General features: G+C 42.5%; 1 protein-coding gene across 21 annotated transcripts in view; it reads left to right on the forward strand.

Moving 5' to 3' along the window:
* The window catches only part of epb41l2 (erythrocyte membrane protein band 4.1 like 2), a 170,782-nt gene that overhangs the window by 60,613 nt on the left and 90,666 nt on the right, over nt 1-19,503 (forward strand). For all 21 annotated transcript variants that reach the window (XM_080192443.1, XM_080192452.1, XM_080192457.1 and 18 more), the window contains one exon: nt 4,544-5,061. In XM_080192443.1, the coding sequence (XP_080048569.1) occupies nt 4,558-5,061 (504 nt within the window). In that variant the 5' untranslated portion in view covers nt 4,544-4,557. The remainder of the gene's footprint in view (nt 1-4,543; nt 5,062-19,503) is intronic.

Raw genomic sequence — 19,503 nt, forward strand, 5'->3', positions numbered from 1 at the left:
AATGGAAATGCCACACCCGAGAATGGGATGTTTGTTATGATTCTGTAGCCAAACTGATTTCATGAATTTGATGAACGCTTTGCGTCAGATGTTGAATAACAGTTTGTAAAATGTTTTGATTATGGTTGAATGTATCTGTAGAATTCTATGAAACATGTCATGTTCATTTAAATTGAGTACCAGTGTTATGTTTTAGTTTTTTCACGCTCCAAATTGGCCACCACTGACATGGGCATTTCGTATTTTGTACACTGCATATATAAGTCACCTTCATTTTTACAAGGATTGAAAGGTTGTCTTAAATATTGCTGTCTATGGTACTTAAAGGCTGTTAATGAATGGCAATGTTGCAAGCATTACAGTTTAATTGCGCCCCTAGATTTATACCCTTTTCCGTCAGACTTTGAAAGAACCAAGCTAATTCTGGGGTCTTGTTAAAACACATTTTAGATTTTTATAAATTGACATCTATTTAGCTGAAAAGCTTGGAATCATTTGCGGCTATGCTTGGGAGCATTATCCTTGCATGAGCTGAAATCTTATCTGAAAGCTAAGATGGACCTGGCATCTACAGTCACTTGCACACACTGTTCATTGATTAAAATCTGTCTCTATATCTTACAACAAAAGAATGTGCTCAATGTTTAATGAAGTGAACTACATTTTGCATAGGGCTGTCGGGAGTGTTTAGACACAATGGTGAAGTGGACAAACTTGATGAGCATGATGCTGTACAAAGTGTTTTGAGGCAGCTTTGTTCTTTCATTCCTGTTTAAAAAGTACATTTGATTACCACAAATGCACAATAGTCTTCACTTTGACCATCCTTGCCTTGAAAAATAAGGTGCCTCCACAAGAAGAACATTAGATATTGTGCAGTTTTTTTAACCAAGTCAATCATTACACTTTGCCAAGATCCTATTGCCAACACTAAGATAGTTTCTTAAAACTGATTTGCAGAAGTAGTCAACAAGAAGGTATGTTCCCTGAATTATTTACATCATGCCAAATATATATATTAAAAAGCTAGAAATATTTGTTATTTTGGAACAAAATAATTGAACTTTTAGAGGAAAAGATTGCATCTTTTGCTGTAGGAATGCAAATCGTTGCAAAAATGCTGCAAGTGCATGTAACTCCCAACTACCTGCTGCTGCCATTTAAGAGATTATGATATGGCTTCTGTTCTGTTGGCAAAACCTGTGGCACTCCAGTAATTCTAATGTACAACATAGCAACTCCTGCAGAAAAACTGGAAAAAGTCGCATCCACCTGTCTGTCTAGATGAATAAGCCTTCTGGCTTTCTTACCCCACTTTGTAATGGGAAGTTTCCAGGAACAACTTGAAGCTTCACACAGGAAAGAAGTCAGTAGATTGGGTTAATTCTCCACGAGGGCTAAATTATGGCCTTCCATGCTACCCAACACAACCCATACTGTTGTCTTCAACAGTATGAGGTTTCTACCATGAACCAATGAAACACATTGAAATTTTGGAGAATGTCAGTTGAAAGCAAAAATAATTCTGGACAAACTTGGGCCAGTACTTCCCAAACCTTTTCCCACTGTTTTTGAACCTTCATAATTCCTGTGATCATCAGAGAGACTTGAGGGAGTGAGTGGAGGTGGGGGAGGGGCAATTTTCCAGATATCTTGAAAATATTTTTAGAAACTTGCCTTTTCAGTTGCTTTTTTTGGGAGCAGAAAACAAGAGTCGAATCGACTTTTTAGGCCATGGCTGCCATTTTAAAATAAATCGAGATTTAAAAGAGCCTTGCAGCTGTTAGCAGTCAGTTGGACCTCCATGGCACCCACTGCTGCTGCAGATCTTGTGATCCCCAGTTCGGAAAGCCCTGTCTTTGGCTACCATGGGTTTGAATATTCTATTTGTGAGATAAAGAATGGAAGAAAGTAGAATGATTTGCAGCTAATGAGTAACTTAATCAAACGTGAATTAGTTTGAAATGTTCTGATTTAGTTATGTAATGGAGCACATGTAAACCATATCAGGCAAATAACAATTCCACAAAAATGTAGAGGGTCACTGTCACACCTTTTCTTGCTATAGTTGACTGTCCAGTTTTCTATTGGACTGCAGTGGCAAAAAGGGTTACAAAATACTCCTTGGTAACAAGTCCAGATCTGTAGCTTCTGTGACACAGCTGGAAAACAACATTGCACCTTCATAATTATCGATCTGTTGTGCAGAATGTACATTTTGTATTCCCTGCTGGAATAATTTTATAATCTATTTAAGTCATTAGAAGTATGAGACAGGTTTGTAATGAAAACTATGTTCTTGCATTGCATCATGCAGAGTTGTCTTGCTGATAGAGTCCACAATACCCTTACGTATGATTATTAGCTTTCCATTTGAACCAGTAGTATTGTGCAGTCGTGTCTGGTTTAAAATGACTTGATAGAGCTGAATACATGGACCACCTTGATGAATGTGCTGTTTGGACTGAACTATTAAGGGAAACTGGGAGAAAATGTCCTTCTGTTATGGACATGGTCAGGAGTGAACTGAAACCAGTGTATCTTTTCCCTTATTTTCTGTAATTAGTGTGCTTTTTATAAAGCAAAATGTCTGTTTCATAGCCACAAGTGTGGTGTCAATTTAATAACTAAATTTTCATATTTTTAAATAAAAAAGAGGATTACTTATTCACTCAGTTAACGCCTGAAGTTTAAATACTATGCCCATTACTAAGTGTATGTGTGTGTGTATATATAATCACATGCACACACTCAAAACTACAGGTAGAATAGTTTACTTTTATCGTTGTAAACAAGGAAATACAACATGTTCATGTGTTGGTTCATTGAAGAAGAATAGCCTTTGTGGGCCTGGTAAAGAAAGCAGTCTTCACCATTCTTGAATTGTAATTTAGATTAATTCAAACTTGAATATCAGAATTATTGCAGGTTCCCTTAGATGAATGTTCAAGTCATGTAGCTAGGCACTTATGGTTTTGTGTCAGAAGCTTTACAGGTTAACTTGAATTACGGAATTAAGCTGCAAGGTTTCTTGATTTTTACAGCCTCCAAATTCTTTAAGGCAAAGATGACAGTCTTTTCTTGGAGTTGCTGTTTCTGCAGAATATCCAGGTCTTTCTAGATCTTTGGGTAATAGCTGGTTTTATGATTGCTATTTTCGTGCCAGAATAGCTTCAAACAGAACACCATTGCTTTATTTTGGAGGTAGATGATGGGTCATCACACCCACTTGTAGATAACAAGCTGTTTTGCAGTTCTCCAGTTGTTGAATTGCAAACTTGGAGACATTAGTCCCGATTTTACCATCAAGTTGCACTTGTTTTTGGATGTGAAAACTTGATAAAGTCAGGTGTGAGGCGAGTAGCACGATCTGTGCTCGCCTCCGTGCCGATTCCCCTTTTACAAGACCTGAAAATGGCTGCGATCAAGACGGTGGCTGAAATGGGTGCAATGGCCATTTAAATGCATTTGCGTACATTTAAGTTGACTTAATGGGCTGGGATTGGGTGGGGGGGTGGTCCGCTGCCACTCTGCCTGAGATCAGTAGGGGGGATGGGGTCTGCGATGGGTGGCAGAGTGGGTGGAGAGGGGTAAGGCGGTCAGTAATGTTGTGGAGATGGGGTAATGTCTTTGGGGGCCAGAGGGAGGCATTGTCCGGCCCGGGAGCGATGTGGCAGGGGAGCCACATTCTATCTTTTCTCGCACATGCGCAGTTTCAGGTACCGATTAGAGCTGCAGGATTTCAGGTGTGTTAAGCCCTGTCCAAGTGTGATTCTGAAATTGCTGATATTTTTGCAGGCAGAGTGCATATGGTGGTGCCTGAGAACAGGTCTAAAAGTCAGATCTGAAACACCCCCAATTTCAAAGTCCATTCAGCGCTTAGAATTAAAATGGCAAAATAGGGCCCATTGAGTATTGAAGTCTATTTTTCCTCAGTGAACTATGGCATGCGTGAATTCTACTGAGGGGGAGGGGGAGCTCCCTAACCAGAGTAGTTTTATTTGGATCCTCTAGGAAACTTGATATAATCTGTGTTGAATTTGCAATAGTCATCTGAACCGTGGTAGCTTTTTTAGCCATTTGGCATTCCAAAAGCTTCTGTACAAACACAGTCCATATTTAAAGTGATGACAAGAAATTGCCTTCACTGGGCATAACAATATTGATTTGAAGCAAATTCAATGAATTTAGAATTTGTGCAGCTTTTCATTTCCTGCCTTGTTGTGAGGGAGGATGGCTTTATGTATTGACTAGGATTAGAAACACATTTTATGGCTTCGATGGGAGAACTATCTCTTTTGTATATGACCTTTTTTTATGAGTGCTCTTTAACTGGTAGTCTTGAATTTGGGGTTACTTTAATGTGCAACCAAAGCCAGACTTGAAAGTAAATCTGAAGAGTCCAAAGTAGAATGATTTTAAAAATTGATTGAATTTCCATTTTATTTTAAATGGATCAATGAGTTTTAATTTGATGCAAAATTGTGATTTTCTGTCAACTTTATTGTAACTTATGTGAATTTATGCTTTTTTAAAATTCCAGTTTAAACTTTGATCATGACGACTGAAGTTGGATCTGTAATTGAAGTAAAGGAAGAGCCAGAGCAGATTGAACAGAATCATTCTGAAGCTTCAGATCCTGAAGAGCCTGCCAGTGTAAATCAAGAACAACAGAATGATATCAAAGAAGGTGAACAGCCAGAATCCACAGAACAATCTCTGAAAGAGCAGGAAATACATTCTCCAATTTCAAGTCCAAGTACCCAAGCTAGCCCTTCTAATGTTGACAAAAAGGAGCAGTCAGGTGGTAAAGGACTGTCACGTTTTTTACCTGCATGGCTTAAAAAACAAAAATCACTTTCCCAGGTGGAAACTACAGAAGACAAAGAAGTTGAGGAGGATATTCAAGCTCCAGCTGAAGATAAGGATGCAGCAGGGAAAGAACAGCCAGAGCCAGTAAAGACTACATTAGAAAATGAAGTGGAAGATGAGAAGGTAGAAGAACAGGCTAAGGTAGATGAACTAGGGGAGCAGCATTCAACGAACATTGAAGAGACACAGGTACAGTAAAAGCTGAATGGCACATATAATCTCAGAACAAAATTTTAAGGTAATAGTTGAAAGTCACAGAATCATAGAATCCCCACAGTGCAGAAGGAGGACATTCAGCCCATCGAGTTTACACCGACTCTTGACATAGCATCTTAACAGGCCCATCACCCGCTTCATCCCCATAACCCCATGTATTTACCCCACTAATCCCCCATGAGACATTTAAGGGGCGTGACCATTTTGACAAACCACATCTGTGGAAAGTGGGAGGAAATTGGAGCACCTGGAGGAAACCAGTGCAGACACACAGAATGTTGAGAGGCAACAGTGTTAATCACTCTGCCATTGTGCCACCCTTGCATGCCATCCGTAATCTCATGCACATTTTAAAAATTAATTAATTAATTTATTAAAAAATATAAATTCTATAGTATGATAATTAGGATGGTTGTCATAGTTTATTATATTGCTCAGCGTAATGTGAATCTTCAAGTTCTGTAAATCTCAGTGAAGAGCAGTAATGCTGAAATATGCAGCAGTTCCTGAAAAGGAAAAAGGTAGATCATTATTCTGCAAACTCAAATGATTTTAATTTGGAAAAGCTACTTTTATTTCAGATAGTGATGGACCCACTTTTTATTTCCAATGTGGTCTTTTAATGTAAATGTTCAATTAAAATTATATGCTGTTCTGAATTCCTTCCTAAATAATTTAGTGTGTGCAAGTAAACATTTTTCCATGCAATTTTAAATCCATGTATGAGTGTACAAACTTAATGCACCAGCAGATAAGGCCAGAGTTTTAAGAATGGTAAAAGTACAGAATTAAAGAGTTTATCTGAATGAGCATAGCTTTCTTAACAGATTGGATGAATTGATAGCACAAGCAAGAAGTACTTGTTGCTATCACATCACACGTGAGAGATGTGACTGCAAAGTAACCAAGGCTGGAACCTAAATATTCAGTGGCATTTGACATTGTGGAAGAACAAAGTTGGAAAAGATGTTGGGGTGGCTCTGCCAACTAAGGATGGCATTATTGAGAGATGACCTTTGTTCAGAAGATCAACATGTAGAATCAGTTTGGGTGGAGATAGATATAGCTACGGTAGGAAGGAAGAGTAGGGGGGAAATACGTAGGCAGTTCAGGGAGTTGGGGGCCAGGCTGAAGTGCAGGGTCTCCAGGGTGGCGATCTCTGGGCTGCTGCCAATCTCTGGGCTGCTGCCAGTGCCCAGTAATAGCAGGGATAAAAGTAATGAGATCCTACAGCTGAATGCGTGGCTGAGGGATTGATGCAGGACAGAGGGTTTTCGTTTTGTAGACCATTAGGTCTTTGTGAAGGAAGGGCACTTGTACAAGTGGGATGGGAAACGTTTAAATGGGAAGGGTACACATATTTTAGCTGGGAGGTTAGCTGGGACATTTTGGCAGGGTTTAAACTAATATGGAGGGGGGTGGGGAGGAGACAGACAGCTCAGTAGGCATTGAGAGTGGAAGTGAGTTGGGTGACAGGGTAAGTCTAGATGATAGGAAAATCTCCCAGGAGAAGGAGAATCCGAGTGGGTCTGAGGGTCTTCAGTGCATCTGTTTTAATGCGAGGAGTGTCATGGGTAAGACGCATGAACTTAAGGCCTTGATGTTCGTGAGGAATTTAGATGTGGTGGCAGTGACGGAGATGTGGTTAAAGGAAGGGCAGGACTGGCAGCTAAATATTCCTGGGTATAAGTGTTTTAGGTGTGACAGGGGAGGGGCGAAAAGAGGAGGGGAAGTGGCGCTCTTAGGGAGCAGATCACAGCAGTGCAGAGGGAAGATAACATGGAGGGGTTGGAAATTGACTCTCCGTGGGTGGAGTTGAGGCATAGGAAGGGAGCCATTACTATGCTAGGAGTGTACTACAGGCCGCCCGACAGGCAGTGGAAGAGGGTATATATAGAGACATTTTGGACAAGTGTAGGAAGAACAGGGTTGTTGTAGTGGGAGATTTTCATCTCCCTGGGGTGGATTGGAAGGTGCCTAGAGCCGGGGGTTCGGACGGGGAGGAGTTCGTAAGATGTGTATTGGAAGGATCCTTTCAGCAGTATGTAGATAGCCCGACTAGAGAGGGGGCTATACTTGATTTAGTTCTGGGAAATGAGCTGGGTCAGGTGGTTGAGGTTGCAGTAGGTGAACATGTGGCTAATAGTGACCGCAACTCTGTCTACTTTAGGATACGAATGGAAAAAGATGAGTGCTGTCCTGAGGGGAGGGTGCTAAATTGGGGGGAGGCTAGATACAGCCGGATTAGGCAGGAGCTTAGGAATACAGACTGGGATAGGCTGTTGGAGGGCAAGTCCACGTTAGGCATATGGGAGTCTTTCAAGGGAAAACTGCAATGGGTGCAGGAAAGGCATGTGCCGGTTAGGAGGAAGGATGGGAAAGGTAGGATTAGAGAGCCGTGGATTAATAGAGATACAGAAGACCTGGTTAGGAAGAAACGAGAGGCGTATGTCAGGTCTAAGCAGCTGGGAACAGAGAGAGCGTTGGAGGAGTACAGAGAGAGTAGGCGGGATCTCAAAAGGGGAGTTAGGAGGGCAAAAAGGAGGCATGAAATGGCTTTGGCAGATAGGACTAAGGAAAATCCAAAGACGTTTTACTCCTGTGTTAGGAGCAAAAGGGTGGCTGGGGTAAAATCGGTCCCCTTGGACAGACGAGGGGAATTGTGCTTAGAGCCTGAGGGACTGGGGGAGATCCTGAATGAATACTTTGCGTCAGTATTCACGAAGGAGAGGGGCTTGATGTCTGGTACGGTCATCAAAGGAGCTGTAGACCAATTGAAGGAATATCAATTACGAGGGAAGAAGTGTTAGGGCTTTTAGGTAGCATTAAAACTGATAAATCTCCGGGGCCCGATGGCATTTATCCTAGGCTGCTTAGGGAGGCGAGAGATGAGATTGCTGGGCCTCTGACGCAAATCTTTGTCTCTTCTTTGGACACAGGTGAGGTCCCAGAGGACTGGAGGATAGCGAACGTGATACCGTTGTTTAAAAAGGGTAGGTGGGATAACCCGGGTAACTATAGGCCAGTGAGTTTGACGTCAGTGGCAGGCAAGTTGATGGAGAGGGTTCTTAGGGATAGGATGTATGAGCACTTAGTGTTGTGATCTGATTAAGGATATGCAGCATGGCTTTGTAAAGGGGAAGTCTTGCCTTACGAATCTGGTAGAATCTTTTGAGGAGGTGACAAAAACGGTCGACGAAGGACGAGCCATTGATGTCGTCTATATGGATTTCAGTAAGGCATTCGACAAAGTCCCTCGTGGTAGGTTGGTAGAAAAGATTAAGGCTCATGGGATACGTGGCCAGGTATCTAGATGGGTTGAGAACTGGCTTGCAAAGAGGAGACAGAGTAGTAGTGGAGGGGTCCTTTTCTAGCTGGAGGTCTGTCACCAGTGGTGTGCCGCAGGGCTCAGTACTGGGGCCTCTTCTGTTTGTAGTGTATATAAATGACTTGGAAGAGGGAGTAAGTGGTGTGATCAGCACATTTGCTGATGACACCAAGATGGCTGGATTGGCAGGCAGTGAGGAGCAGTGTCTGACAACACAACGGGATATTGATAGGCTGGTATATTGGACAGATACATGGCAAATGGAGTTTAATCCGGATAAATGTGAGGTGATGCATTTTGGCCGGAATAATGTAGGGGGGAGTTATATGATAAAGGGTAAGCCCATAAGGAGTGTAGAATCGCAGCGAGACCTGGGGGTGCAAGTGCACAAGCCTTTGAAGGTGGCAGTACAAGTGGAGAAGGTTGTGAGGAAAGCCTATGGTATGTTAGCCTTTATAGGAAGGGGTATAGAATATAAGAGCTGGAGTCTAATGTTGCAGTTGTATAGAACGTTGGTTAGGCCGCATTTAGAGTACTGCATCCAGTTCTGGTCGCCTTACTACCGGAAGGACGTGGAGATTCGGGAGGGAGTGCAGAGGAGGTTTACCAGGATGTTGCCTGGTATGGAAGGACTGGGTTATGAGGAAAGATTGAGCAAATTGGGGCTGTTTTCCCTTGAAAGACGGTGACTGAGGGGGGATCTAATAGAGGTATATAAGATTATGAAGGGTATAGATAGAGTAAACAGAGGTGAGCTATTTCCTATGATAGAGACACACAGTACCAGGGGCCATGGGCTTAAGGTGAGTGGGGAGAGGTATAACACGGATATTAGAGGGAGGTTTTTCACACAGAGGGTAGTGGGGGTATGGAATGCTCTGCCAAGTAAGGTGGTGGAGGCAAGCACGCTAGAGTTGTTTAAGAGTAACTTAGGCACATGAGTGGGTTGGAGATGGGCGGATATAGGAGATTGTTTTAAATAAGGTTCATTGGCATTGGGGTGTCCCAGGTGAGGTAAATGGATATGGTATGATAATAATGTTTTTTCTCTTTTCATTCACAGGTTTTAAGTCGGTCCGCCTTGTTGTCCAATGAGGGGCATACACGTAATGGGTCGTACTTGGGCTGCTCTTGATTGTTCGAGATTGGCCTAGTGCTTCATGTCGTTAGTGTGTGCTTAAACTGGACCAGATGCTGGGCAAGACGACAGCTTAGTGACTATCACTTAGCTGTGTAGACACATGAATTTGGGCCAGTGTCTGTGGGAGTTTGCGCATTCTCCCCGTGCTTGCGTGGGTTTTCTCCGGTGCTCCGGTTTCCTCCCACGCCCCAAAGATGTGCTATTAGGCTGATTGGCAGTAACAGATTGTCCCTAAATTAGTTTCCCTCAATGTGGATGGCCATAAAACAATAGGTAAGGGTCATGGGTGGAGGGGGGGACTGGTAGTATTAAAATGGCGGCGCGGGCTCGTTGGGCCGAAGGGCCTGTTTCCCGGGCTGTTTTTGTTCTTTGTTCTAATAAGTCACACGTGGGAGTTCATAGACGCTTCATGTAGCTCCACTCTAGGACGGAGTATACAGGAAGAAAATAATGGGGGTTTCTAAGAAAAGCACTGCAATAGTCATGGGTGATTTTATCTTAATTTCATGAAACAGAATGCCTAGAAGAAATGTTCAGAAACCAGTGCTGGGATCTGGATTATTTACAATCTATTCTAATGATTTGGATGAAGGGATTAAATATTTGGTAGCTAAATGTACTGGTGACACAAAGATGGATAGAAAAATAAGTTGTCAAGAGGATATAGTTACAAAGGGAGTTAGATGGGTCAAGCAAATGTGCAAAATATTGGCAGATGACGTACAAACTGGGGAAATATGAACTTGTCCACTTTTGACAGTTAGAATAGAAAAGCAGTATAATATTCAAGTGGAAGAAACTACAGTGCAGATAGATGTGGCTTTCCTGGTACAGGAACCACAAAAAGTTTGTCAGCAGGTACAGAAAGTGATTGGGAAGGCAAATGGAATGTTGGCGCTTATTACAAGAGGTTAAAAAGAAAAGTTGGGAAGCGTTGCTACAGCTGAACAGCGCCCTGAACTGTATCTGGAGTATTTTGTATAGTCGTAGTCTTATTTAAGAAAGGATTTGTTTTAAAAGCAATTCAGAGAATGTTTACTCAACCATTTTGTGAGATGAAGGGGCTTTCTTAAGAGAGAAGATTGAATAGATTGTGTAGGATCCTTGTATGGGAAGAGATATGAATAAAAAATGAAACAATCCATGCATCAGTGTGGGAAATGCAGTGTAACATCCTTGATCAAAGAGTTGGAATGGGAATTAACCAAGAAGGGGGAAAAATAGACTGGCCATAGTCTGGAAAATATGGATTGGACTGAGAATTTACAGAAACAAGTGCCTGCTGTCGTCCGGCAGTGACGAAACATGACGTACCATCCGTGCAAACTGATGAAGATTATTTGTTTCCGTGACTGCGCATCAGCAATCCTCCTTCCCAAGGACAATACAGCAATAGAACAAGCTGCCAAAGGAAATAATAAGAAGTCTCAAAACACCAGGTTAAAGTCCAACAGGTTTATTTGATAGCAAAAGCCACTAGCTTTCAGAGCACTGCTTTTTCGTCAGGTGGATGAAGGAACAGTGCTCCAAAAGCTAGTGGTGTTTGCTACCTAATAAACCTGTTGGACTTTAACCTGGTGTTGTGAGACTTCTCACTGTGTTTACCCCAGTCCAATGCCGGCATCTCCACATTATGACTACAAAGGAAATAGTCACAGCCCCATCACTTGAAATCTTCAAGACCCATCTTTAGATTGTTTTCTGTTTTAAAAGTTCTAATTATCAGGACTACCATCTCAGGTCATGCCTAGTTAGCTGTCACCTACCCATATAAATGTTGGCAGACTACAGATGTTAAATTGTGATGTCAGCATAACTAAAGCAGAAGCAATGGGACGCTGAGAGGCTGTTTTCCCTTTTAGGAAGTTCAGAATTTGGGAACAGTGCTTAAAAATTGGGGACTCTCATCTGACTGAGAGGAGAATTTTTTTTCTGAGGGTTGTCAGGATGTCTTCACCAGAGAGCACTGGAGGCTGAGTCAATAAATATGTTCAAGACTGTTCAGCACAGTACAGGCCCTTTGGCCCTTGATGTTGTGCCAAGCTTTGTCCGCCACCAGAATCAAGCTATCCCACTCCCTGTCATTCTGGTGTGCTCCATGTGCCTATCCAATAACTGCTTGAAAGTTCCTAAAGTATCCGACTCCACTAGACAACACGTAGTCCATTCCACACCCCAACCACTATCAGAGTAAAGAATCTACCTTGGTCATCCCTCCTATATCTCCCACCATGAACCTTATAGTTTTGCTTACTAATAACGGCTACATCCACCTGAGGAAACTCAAACCCCCTATTAATAAACACTAACACACTATAGGCCATCTTCATGCCTCTATCTACTTGACTAGCAACCTTCAGAGATCTGTGGATATGAACCGCCAAGATCTCTCTGATCCTCCACATTCCTCACAACCCTGCCATTAACCCTCTAATCCACATTCAAATTTGTCCTACCAAAATGAATCACCTCACACTTATCAGGGTTAAACTCCATCTGCCATTTTTCAGCCCAGCTCTGCATCCTATCAATGTCTCTTTGTAACCTACAACAGCCCTCCACCTCACCCGCTACTCCAGCAATCGTGGTGTCATCAGCAAATTTACTGACCCACCCTTCAGTCCCCTCCTCCAAGTCATTGATAAAAATCACAAATAGCAGAGGACCCAGCACTGATCCCTGTGGTACACCGTTGGTAACTGGTCTCCAGTCTGAAAATTTTCCATCCACCACCACCCTCTGTCTTCTGTGAGATAGCCAGTTACTTATCCAGTCGGCCAAATTTCCCTTTATCCCATACCTCCTCACTTTCTTCATGAGCTGACCATGGGGAACCTTATCAAATGCCTTACTAAAATCCATGTATACGACATCAACTGCTCTACCTTCGTCTGCACACTTAGTTACCTCCTCAAAGAATTCAATCAAATTTGTGAGGCAAGACTTCTGTGCTGACTATCCCAGGTTAAGCTGCATCTTTCCAAATAGTCATAAACCTATTCCTCAGGACCTTTTCCATTAACTTACCAACCACCGAAGTAAGACTAACCGGCCTATAATTACCAAGGTCATTCCTATTTCCTTTCTTGAACAGAGGATCAACATTCGCCACCGTCCAGTCCTCTGGCACTATCCCTGTGGACAGTGAGGACCCAGAGATCAAAGCCAAAGGCTATGCAATCTCATCCTTTGCTCCCAAAGAATCGTAGGATATATCCCATCTGGCCCAGGGGACTTATCGACCCTCAGGTTTTTCAAAATTGCTAATACATCTTCCCTCAGAACATCTACCTCCTCCAGCCTATCAGCCTGAATCTCTCACACATCCTCAAAAACATGGTCCCTCTCCTTGCTGAACACTGAAGAAAAGTATTCATTCATCGCCTTCTCTATTTCTTCTGACTCCATGCACAAGTTCTTGACTGGCCCTAACCTCACCCTGGTCATTCTTTTAGTTCTCACATAAGAGTAAAAGCCTTGGGGTTTTCCTTGATCTGACTCGCCAAGGACTTCTCATGCCCCCCTCCTAGCTCTCCTAAACCCTTTTTTTTTAAACTCATTCCTTGCTATCTTGTAACCCTCAAACGACCCAACTGAACCTTGTTTTTTCATCCTTACATACGCTTCCTTTTTCCTCTTGATGAGACATTCAACCTCTTGTGAACCATGGTTCCCTCGCTCGGCCATTTCCCCTCTGCCTGACAGGGACATGCCTATCGAGGACACGCAGTATTTGTTCCTTGAACAAGCTCCACTTTTCATTTGTGCGTTTCCCTGACAGTTTCTGTTCCCGTCTTATGCTCCCTAATTCTTGCCTAATTGCATCATAATTATCCCTCCCCCTAGTTATAAACCTTGCCCTGCCGCATGGCCCTATCCCTCTCCATTGCAATAATGGAAGACACCGAATTGTAGTCACTATCTCCAAAGTGCTCTCCCACAAACAAATTTAACATTGGCCCAGTTCATTACCCAGTACCAAGTCCAATGTGGTCCCACTTCTTGTCGGCCTGTTCCCATATTGTGTCAGGAAACCCTCCTGCACACACTGTACAAGACCTGCCCCATCTGAACTATTTGCCCTATAAAGGTTCCAATAATATTTGGAAAGTTAAAGTCACCCATGACAACTACCCTGTGACCTCTACACCTATCCATAATCTGCTTTGCAATTTCTTCCTCCACATCTCTATTACTATTTTGGAGCCTGTAGAAAACTTCTAACAACCTGACCACTCCTTTCCTATTTCTAACTTCAGCCCACATTCCCTCAGTAGGCAGGTCCCTCTTGAACTGCCTTTCAGCAGCTGATAAACTATCTTTGATTAACAATGCTGCTCCTCCATCTCTTTTACCATCTTCTCTACTCTTACTGAAACATCTGTACCCTGGAACTTCCAACAACCATTCCTGTCCCTGTTCTAACCATGTCTCTGTCATGGCCACAGCATCGTAGTCCCAAGTACCAATACATGCTCCACGTTCACCTACCTTATTCCGGATGCTCCTTGCATTGAAGTAGACACACTTCAACCCGCCTTCCTGTCTGCCAGTACACTCCTGCGACCTTGATACCCTCCTCAGTACCTCACTACACTCAGCACTGGCTTCTGGACTACAGCTTGTTTTCCCATCCCCCTGACAAGTTAGTTTAAATCCCCCCACCCTGAAGAGCCATAGCAAATTTCCTTCCCAGGATATTGGTGCCCCCTGGTTCAGGTGCAATCCACCCTGTTTGTACAAGTTCCACCTTCCCCAGAATGTGCTCCAATTATCCATGAAACTGAAACTCTCCCTCCTACACCATCCCTGCAGCCACGTGTTTATCTGCACTCTCTCCCTGTTCCTCAACTCGCTAACACTAAGTGAAATTGAGGTCACAGTCAGATCAGTCACGATCTTTTTGAATGGTGGAGCAGGCTAGAGGGGCTGAATGGCTAACTCCACTTGTGTGCTTGTGATAGGACCATAGGAATTGCTGGATAAAAAAGATTAAGGTCCATCTAGTTTGTCTTCTACCATCTTGATAGTTGGATAATACAAAGAAAACGAGACTGATTAATTGATTTGCGTCAATCAGCCAATGCCAGATGTAAAGTAAGGACATGCCCAGCAGTGGAGGGTTTTGGTTTCTTCCAATAAATTTAATTCTGATGGCATTTATGTAATGCCTTTAGCATGAATTGCACCTCACAGGTCAAATATGAAATAGGAGCAGAAGTAGGCCATTTGGCCCCTCAAGCCATTTAGATTTAGCTCCTGGGGCTAGAGGGATTTGGGAGATCAAAATGAATGGTGGACCAGGCACAATGGGCCGAATGGCCTGCTCTTCTATTTTCTGTTTCCATGAGCCAGTTCTACCATTCATTTAAGATCATGACATCATCCGCACCCTACTTATGTCTGCTTCACATCATACTTTCTTACCTTTCTCTGTGCCATTGGCAAATTTAGTGGCTGTACCTTCACCTCCCTCATCTCTAAGCCATTGCTTTGAATCGTGAAACGTTGAGGTGCCAGTATAAACCTCTGGGTTGCTACTTAGAGTCATAGAATCAGAGTTGATGATTCGGCCCATCAACTCTGCACCAACTCTCTAACAGAGCATTCCACCCAAGCCCTATTCTGGAAAGCCAAATACACCCCACTAATCCTTCTAACATACACATTTTGGGTGATTAAGGGAGAATTTAACATGGCCAATCCACCTAACTTGCACATCTTTGGACTGTGGGAGGAAACTGGAGCACCTGGAGAAAACCCATATAGACGTGGAGAGAACTTGCAAACTCCACATGGTCACAAGTCAGGAATTAAAACAGGCTCTGTGGTGCTATGAGACACCATGCTGCCTGCATGTTGTGCCACCATGCTGTCCACTTCTCACATAATACAATCAGAAAAAGATCAATTTATGCATACGGTCTTTTTTTGCCAGCTAGCTAGCCAATCTTCTATCCTTGTTAATATGCTACACGCACACAAACCACACCACCCAAAACAAATTTTTATTTTCCTCAATACTGTTCGATGTGACGCCTGATCAAATGCCTTCTGGAAATCCCAAGTGCAGAGGGTCTACAACTCACCTTTATCTGCAGCACATATTACCCTGTCAAAGAATAAATTGGTTTCCCTTTTACAAAATCATGCTGACTTTCTATTACCTTGAATTTTCTCACTGCCCAGCAGATCCTTAATGATTGATTGTAGCATGGTGGCACAATGGTTAGCACTGCTGCCTCTTAGCACCAGGGTCCCCAGTTCAATTCCAGCCTTGGGTGATTGAGTGGATTTTGCATGTTCTCCCTGCATCTGCATGGGGTTTCCTCCGGATGCTCCGGTTTCCTCGCACAGTCCAAAAGATGTGCTGGTTAAATGGATTAGCCATGCTAAATTCTCCCTCAGTGTACCCAAACAGATGCCGGAGTGTGGTGACGAGGGGATTTTCACAGTAACTTCATTGCTGTGTTAATGTAAGCCTGCTTGTGACACTAATAATTCTTAAACTTTTTAGCACCTTCCCGTGACAGATGTCAAACTAACTGGCCTATAATTTACTGGTTTCTGCCTCCCCTTGAATAGCAAAGTCACATTTGCTACTTTCCAGTCTGATGGAAGCTTTTCAAAATCTAGTGCACTTTGATGGTAATTTTCCAGTGCATCATCTACCATGTTAGCCACCTCTTTTTAAGACCCTATGATAAAGTCCATCATGACCTGGAGAGTTGTCATCCTGAAGCTCCATTAGTTTGCTCAATGCTACTTATCTAGTGATTGTAATTTCACCCAATTCCTCTCTTCCACCCACCTCCTAATTTCCAGCCATTATTGGAATGTTTTTTGTATCTTCTATCGTGAAGACAAGCAAAATACCTGTTTATTTCATCCAACATTTCCTTATCATGTGCTATTAACTCTCCATTGTCACTTGAGGGCCAACCCCCATTTCCTTTACTCTCTTCCTTTTTAAATAGCTGTAGAAACTCTTCCTAGCTGGCCAACTTCCTCATACTTTTAATTCCTTTCTCTTTGTTAACCTTTTTCATTCTTTGCTGTTCTTTGTGTTCTGACCAATTATCTGACTTTCTGCTCATCTTTGCACACTTATGTCCTTTTCTCAAGTTTACAGTAGAAATATGCTTATTCTGAGTATTCTGAAATATCCCCACAAAAATTTGCCACTGTTTCTCTACTAATCTATCCCCTAGCCAACCCGCCTAATTATCACTCATCAATCTACTCTCGACCATCAGTAAAATAACGGAAGAGGTCGTGAACCGCACTATCGAGAGGCACTTAATCAGAAATGACCTGTTCATGAACGCTCAGTTTAGGTTCTGCCAGGGTCACTCAACTCCAGACCTTTTGGTTTAAGCATTTATGAAAGAGCTGAATGTCAGAGGTGAAGTGAGAGTGACTGCCCTTGATAGCAAGAAATCATTTTACTGAGTATGGCATCAAGGCACCCTGGCAAAACTGGAGTTAATGGGAATCGGGGACAATCCTCTGCTGGCTAGAGTCATACTTGACACAAAGGAAGATGGCTGCAGTGATTGGGGGTCAATCATCTCAGTTCCAGGATATGACTGCAGAAGTTCGTCAGGGTTGTGTCCTAGGTCCAACCATCTTCGGTTGTTCCATCAATGATCTTTCTTTCATCATAAGGTCAGAAGTGGGGTGATTGGTACTGAGCATCCTGCAATCGCGGCGTCTCATACTGAAGCAGTCCATATCTAAATGCAGTAAGCCCTGGACCATATCCAAGCTTGGGCTGACAACTGGCAAATAACATTCACACCACAACATTCTGGACCCAATGCTTATCATCCTGCAGCTATGCCTCCATAATGGCCATCAGTTCATATTTATTTATTTTAATGTGCGCTATCAATTTACTTTATGAATGCCACACACATTTACATAAGTTTTTTTTTAAAATTTTAACTTTGAAGTATTCTTAAGGGTTTTTTTTTCTGTCTGTCCTTTCATGTCATCTTATGACTCTCTTTTGCCATGTTACCATTGTGTTCTGCTTGACTCTCCCCACTGATTTCTGCATCTACCCAAGCTTGATCTCTTAGCACCCCTTGTTTAGTTTAAAACCCTCAGTGCAGGCCCAATGCAGAGATAATATTTCTCACTACATTTGGTTGATTTTAATTTGAGCATAACGAGTAGTATCTTGAGATTTGCTAATTTACAAGTCTTGAGGGCTTTGAGAAGACATCAAGAATGCATAGATATTACGGAGAAACAGACAGACTGGTAAAAGATGCATCACAACATAGATAAACACGTTTATACATTTTGTGAAGAAAAATAAGGAACAGATGTTTGCACTTATTGGAAAGATGCTGTAGTTGAACAGAGACATCTAGAGGTTTAAATATATAATTCTGTGAAAGTTAGCGCAATTCACTCAAGCCATTTTTTAAAAAAGGCTACAGCAACATTCTGACTTCCATTCTCTTTCACTCATATCATAGACCTACATACAGCAGGCTCCCCTCATGGCATCTCCAAGGCATGAAGCTGAAAAATATTTTTATGTTGCAAGTTGACCTCCCCATCAGAAAATTCAATTCCTGTTTTTCAGCACTATGTTAGATTCATTTGTACGTGCAGCTGCACAATTCAGTCTCGAACCAGGAGTATTTCCAGTCCTTTCATTCTTAAAAACATAACGTCTCTAGAGCAAAATTAGTGCCTGGCTGTTAGGTTTATCTGATAAATCACAATACCATAACCAATTAACTAAATGTGAATTAAAAACTTAGATGTTTTCCCATGTGACACTTACTGACACATACCGAACAGAAGAAGAGCTCATCGGAGAGTTTCTGTTTACTGACGTTTGTGCCCTCTGGCACACAAATAGGAAGCAATGCAGTTCATTGTGAATGGTTTCTCTCGCAGCAAATGCCTTTTGTCTTAGTATCAGATAACAGTAATGAAAACAGAAGTGTTGTACCAACCACGACCGGAGGATATTGCAACCTGCTGCAGATCAGCATTGACGGCAGCAGTCTCCATGAAGTAGAACAGTTTGGCCTATAACTTATGAGCAGTTGGGCATTGTACTGAGGGTACCTGAGGGGAAAAAAAAGGGATTGGGTACCTCCCCACCCGCAGATCCCCACAAGATTGCACAGCAATTTCCAAGGGGGCTCAAACTTCTTTTGGGAAATTGCCTTGCAGTAGGAACCATTTGAAACAATGATATAAGTCACAAACTTTGGTTCCAACTGCCTCCCACCACAGCAGATGGTAAAATTTAAATTTCATAAAAATCGGTCCACAGCAACGTGGTTTACTCTTAAATACTCTCCGAAATGGCCGAGCAAACCATTCAGTTCAAGGACAACTGGGGATGTGCAAGCTCAATCAGCCAGTGATCCCACGTTCCAGGAATGGATTTTTGTTAGCCAGAAAAGTTACGAAGGATTAAAATCACTTGTAACCTCTAGGTTAACTATGGAACTGATGCTCCTCCCTGATACTTTGACTATCCCTGATCCGACCTGGCTAGGCCCCCACTTGACTACCCTTCTGATCTGATCCAACTATCCATCCCATAACCCATCTGCCAATACCATCCTCCTGCCCGTTCACTAATAGTTGCCCACCCAGCCATTCACACTGGATATTTAAACTTGCCATATGAAAGCTGGTGCCATAAAAAAAAATGGATTTGTCTTATTTCCTCCTCTGGCCTGACTGGTGGAGTTCTCCATGGGTCTCTGTGCTGCCTTTTTCTAGAGAGGCCAAGCTTTGAAGATCTGGTAAGGAATGCAAAGCAGCTTTGAGGAATGCAAAAGGTTTGAGTTGTTCAGCAATAAGACGATAATTGCTTAAAATTGAGCAGTTGATGCCTAGCGGTTCTTGTGGGGGAACTTTTCAAAGATGGACAGGCCTTGAGAAGCAGAAACAGTTGGGAAATTGA

Source organism: Carcharhinus amblyrhynchos, chromosome 7, assembly GCF_965287045.1.
Source record: "Carcharhinus amblyrhynchos chromosome 7, sCarAmb.v2.hapA, whole genome shotgun sequence".
NCBI lineage: Eukaryota > Metazoa > Chordata > Chondrichthyes > Carcharhiniformes > Carcharhinidae > Carcharhinus > Carcharhinus amblyrhynchos.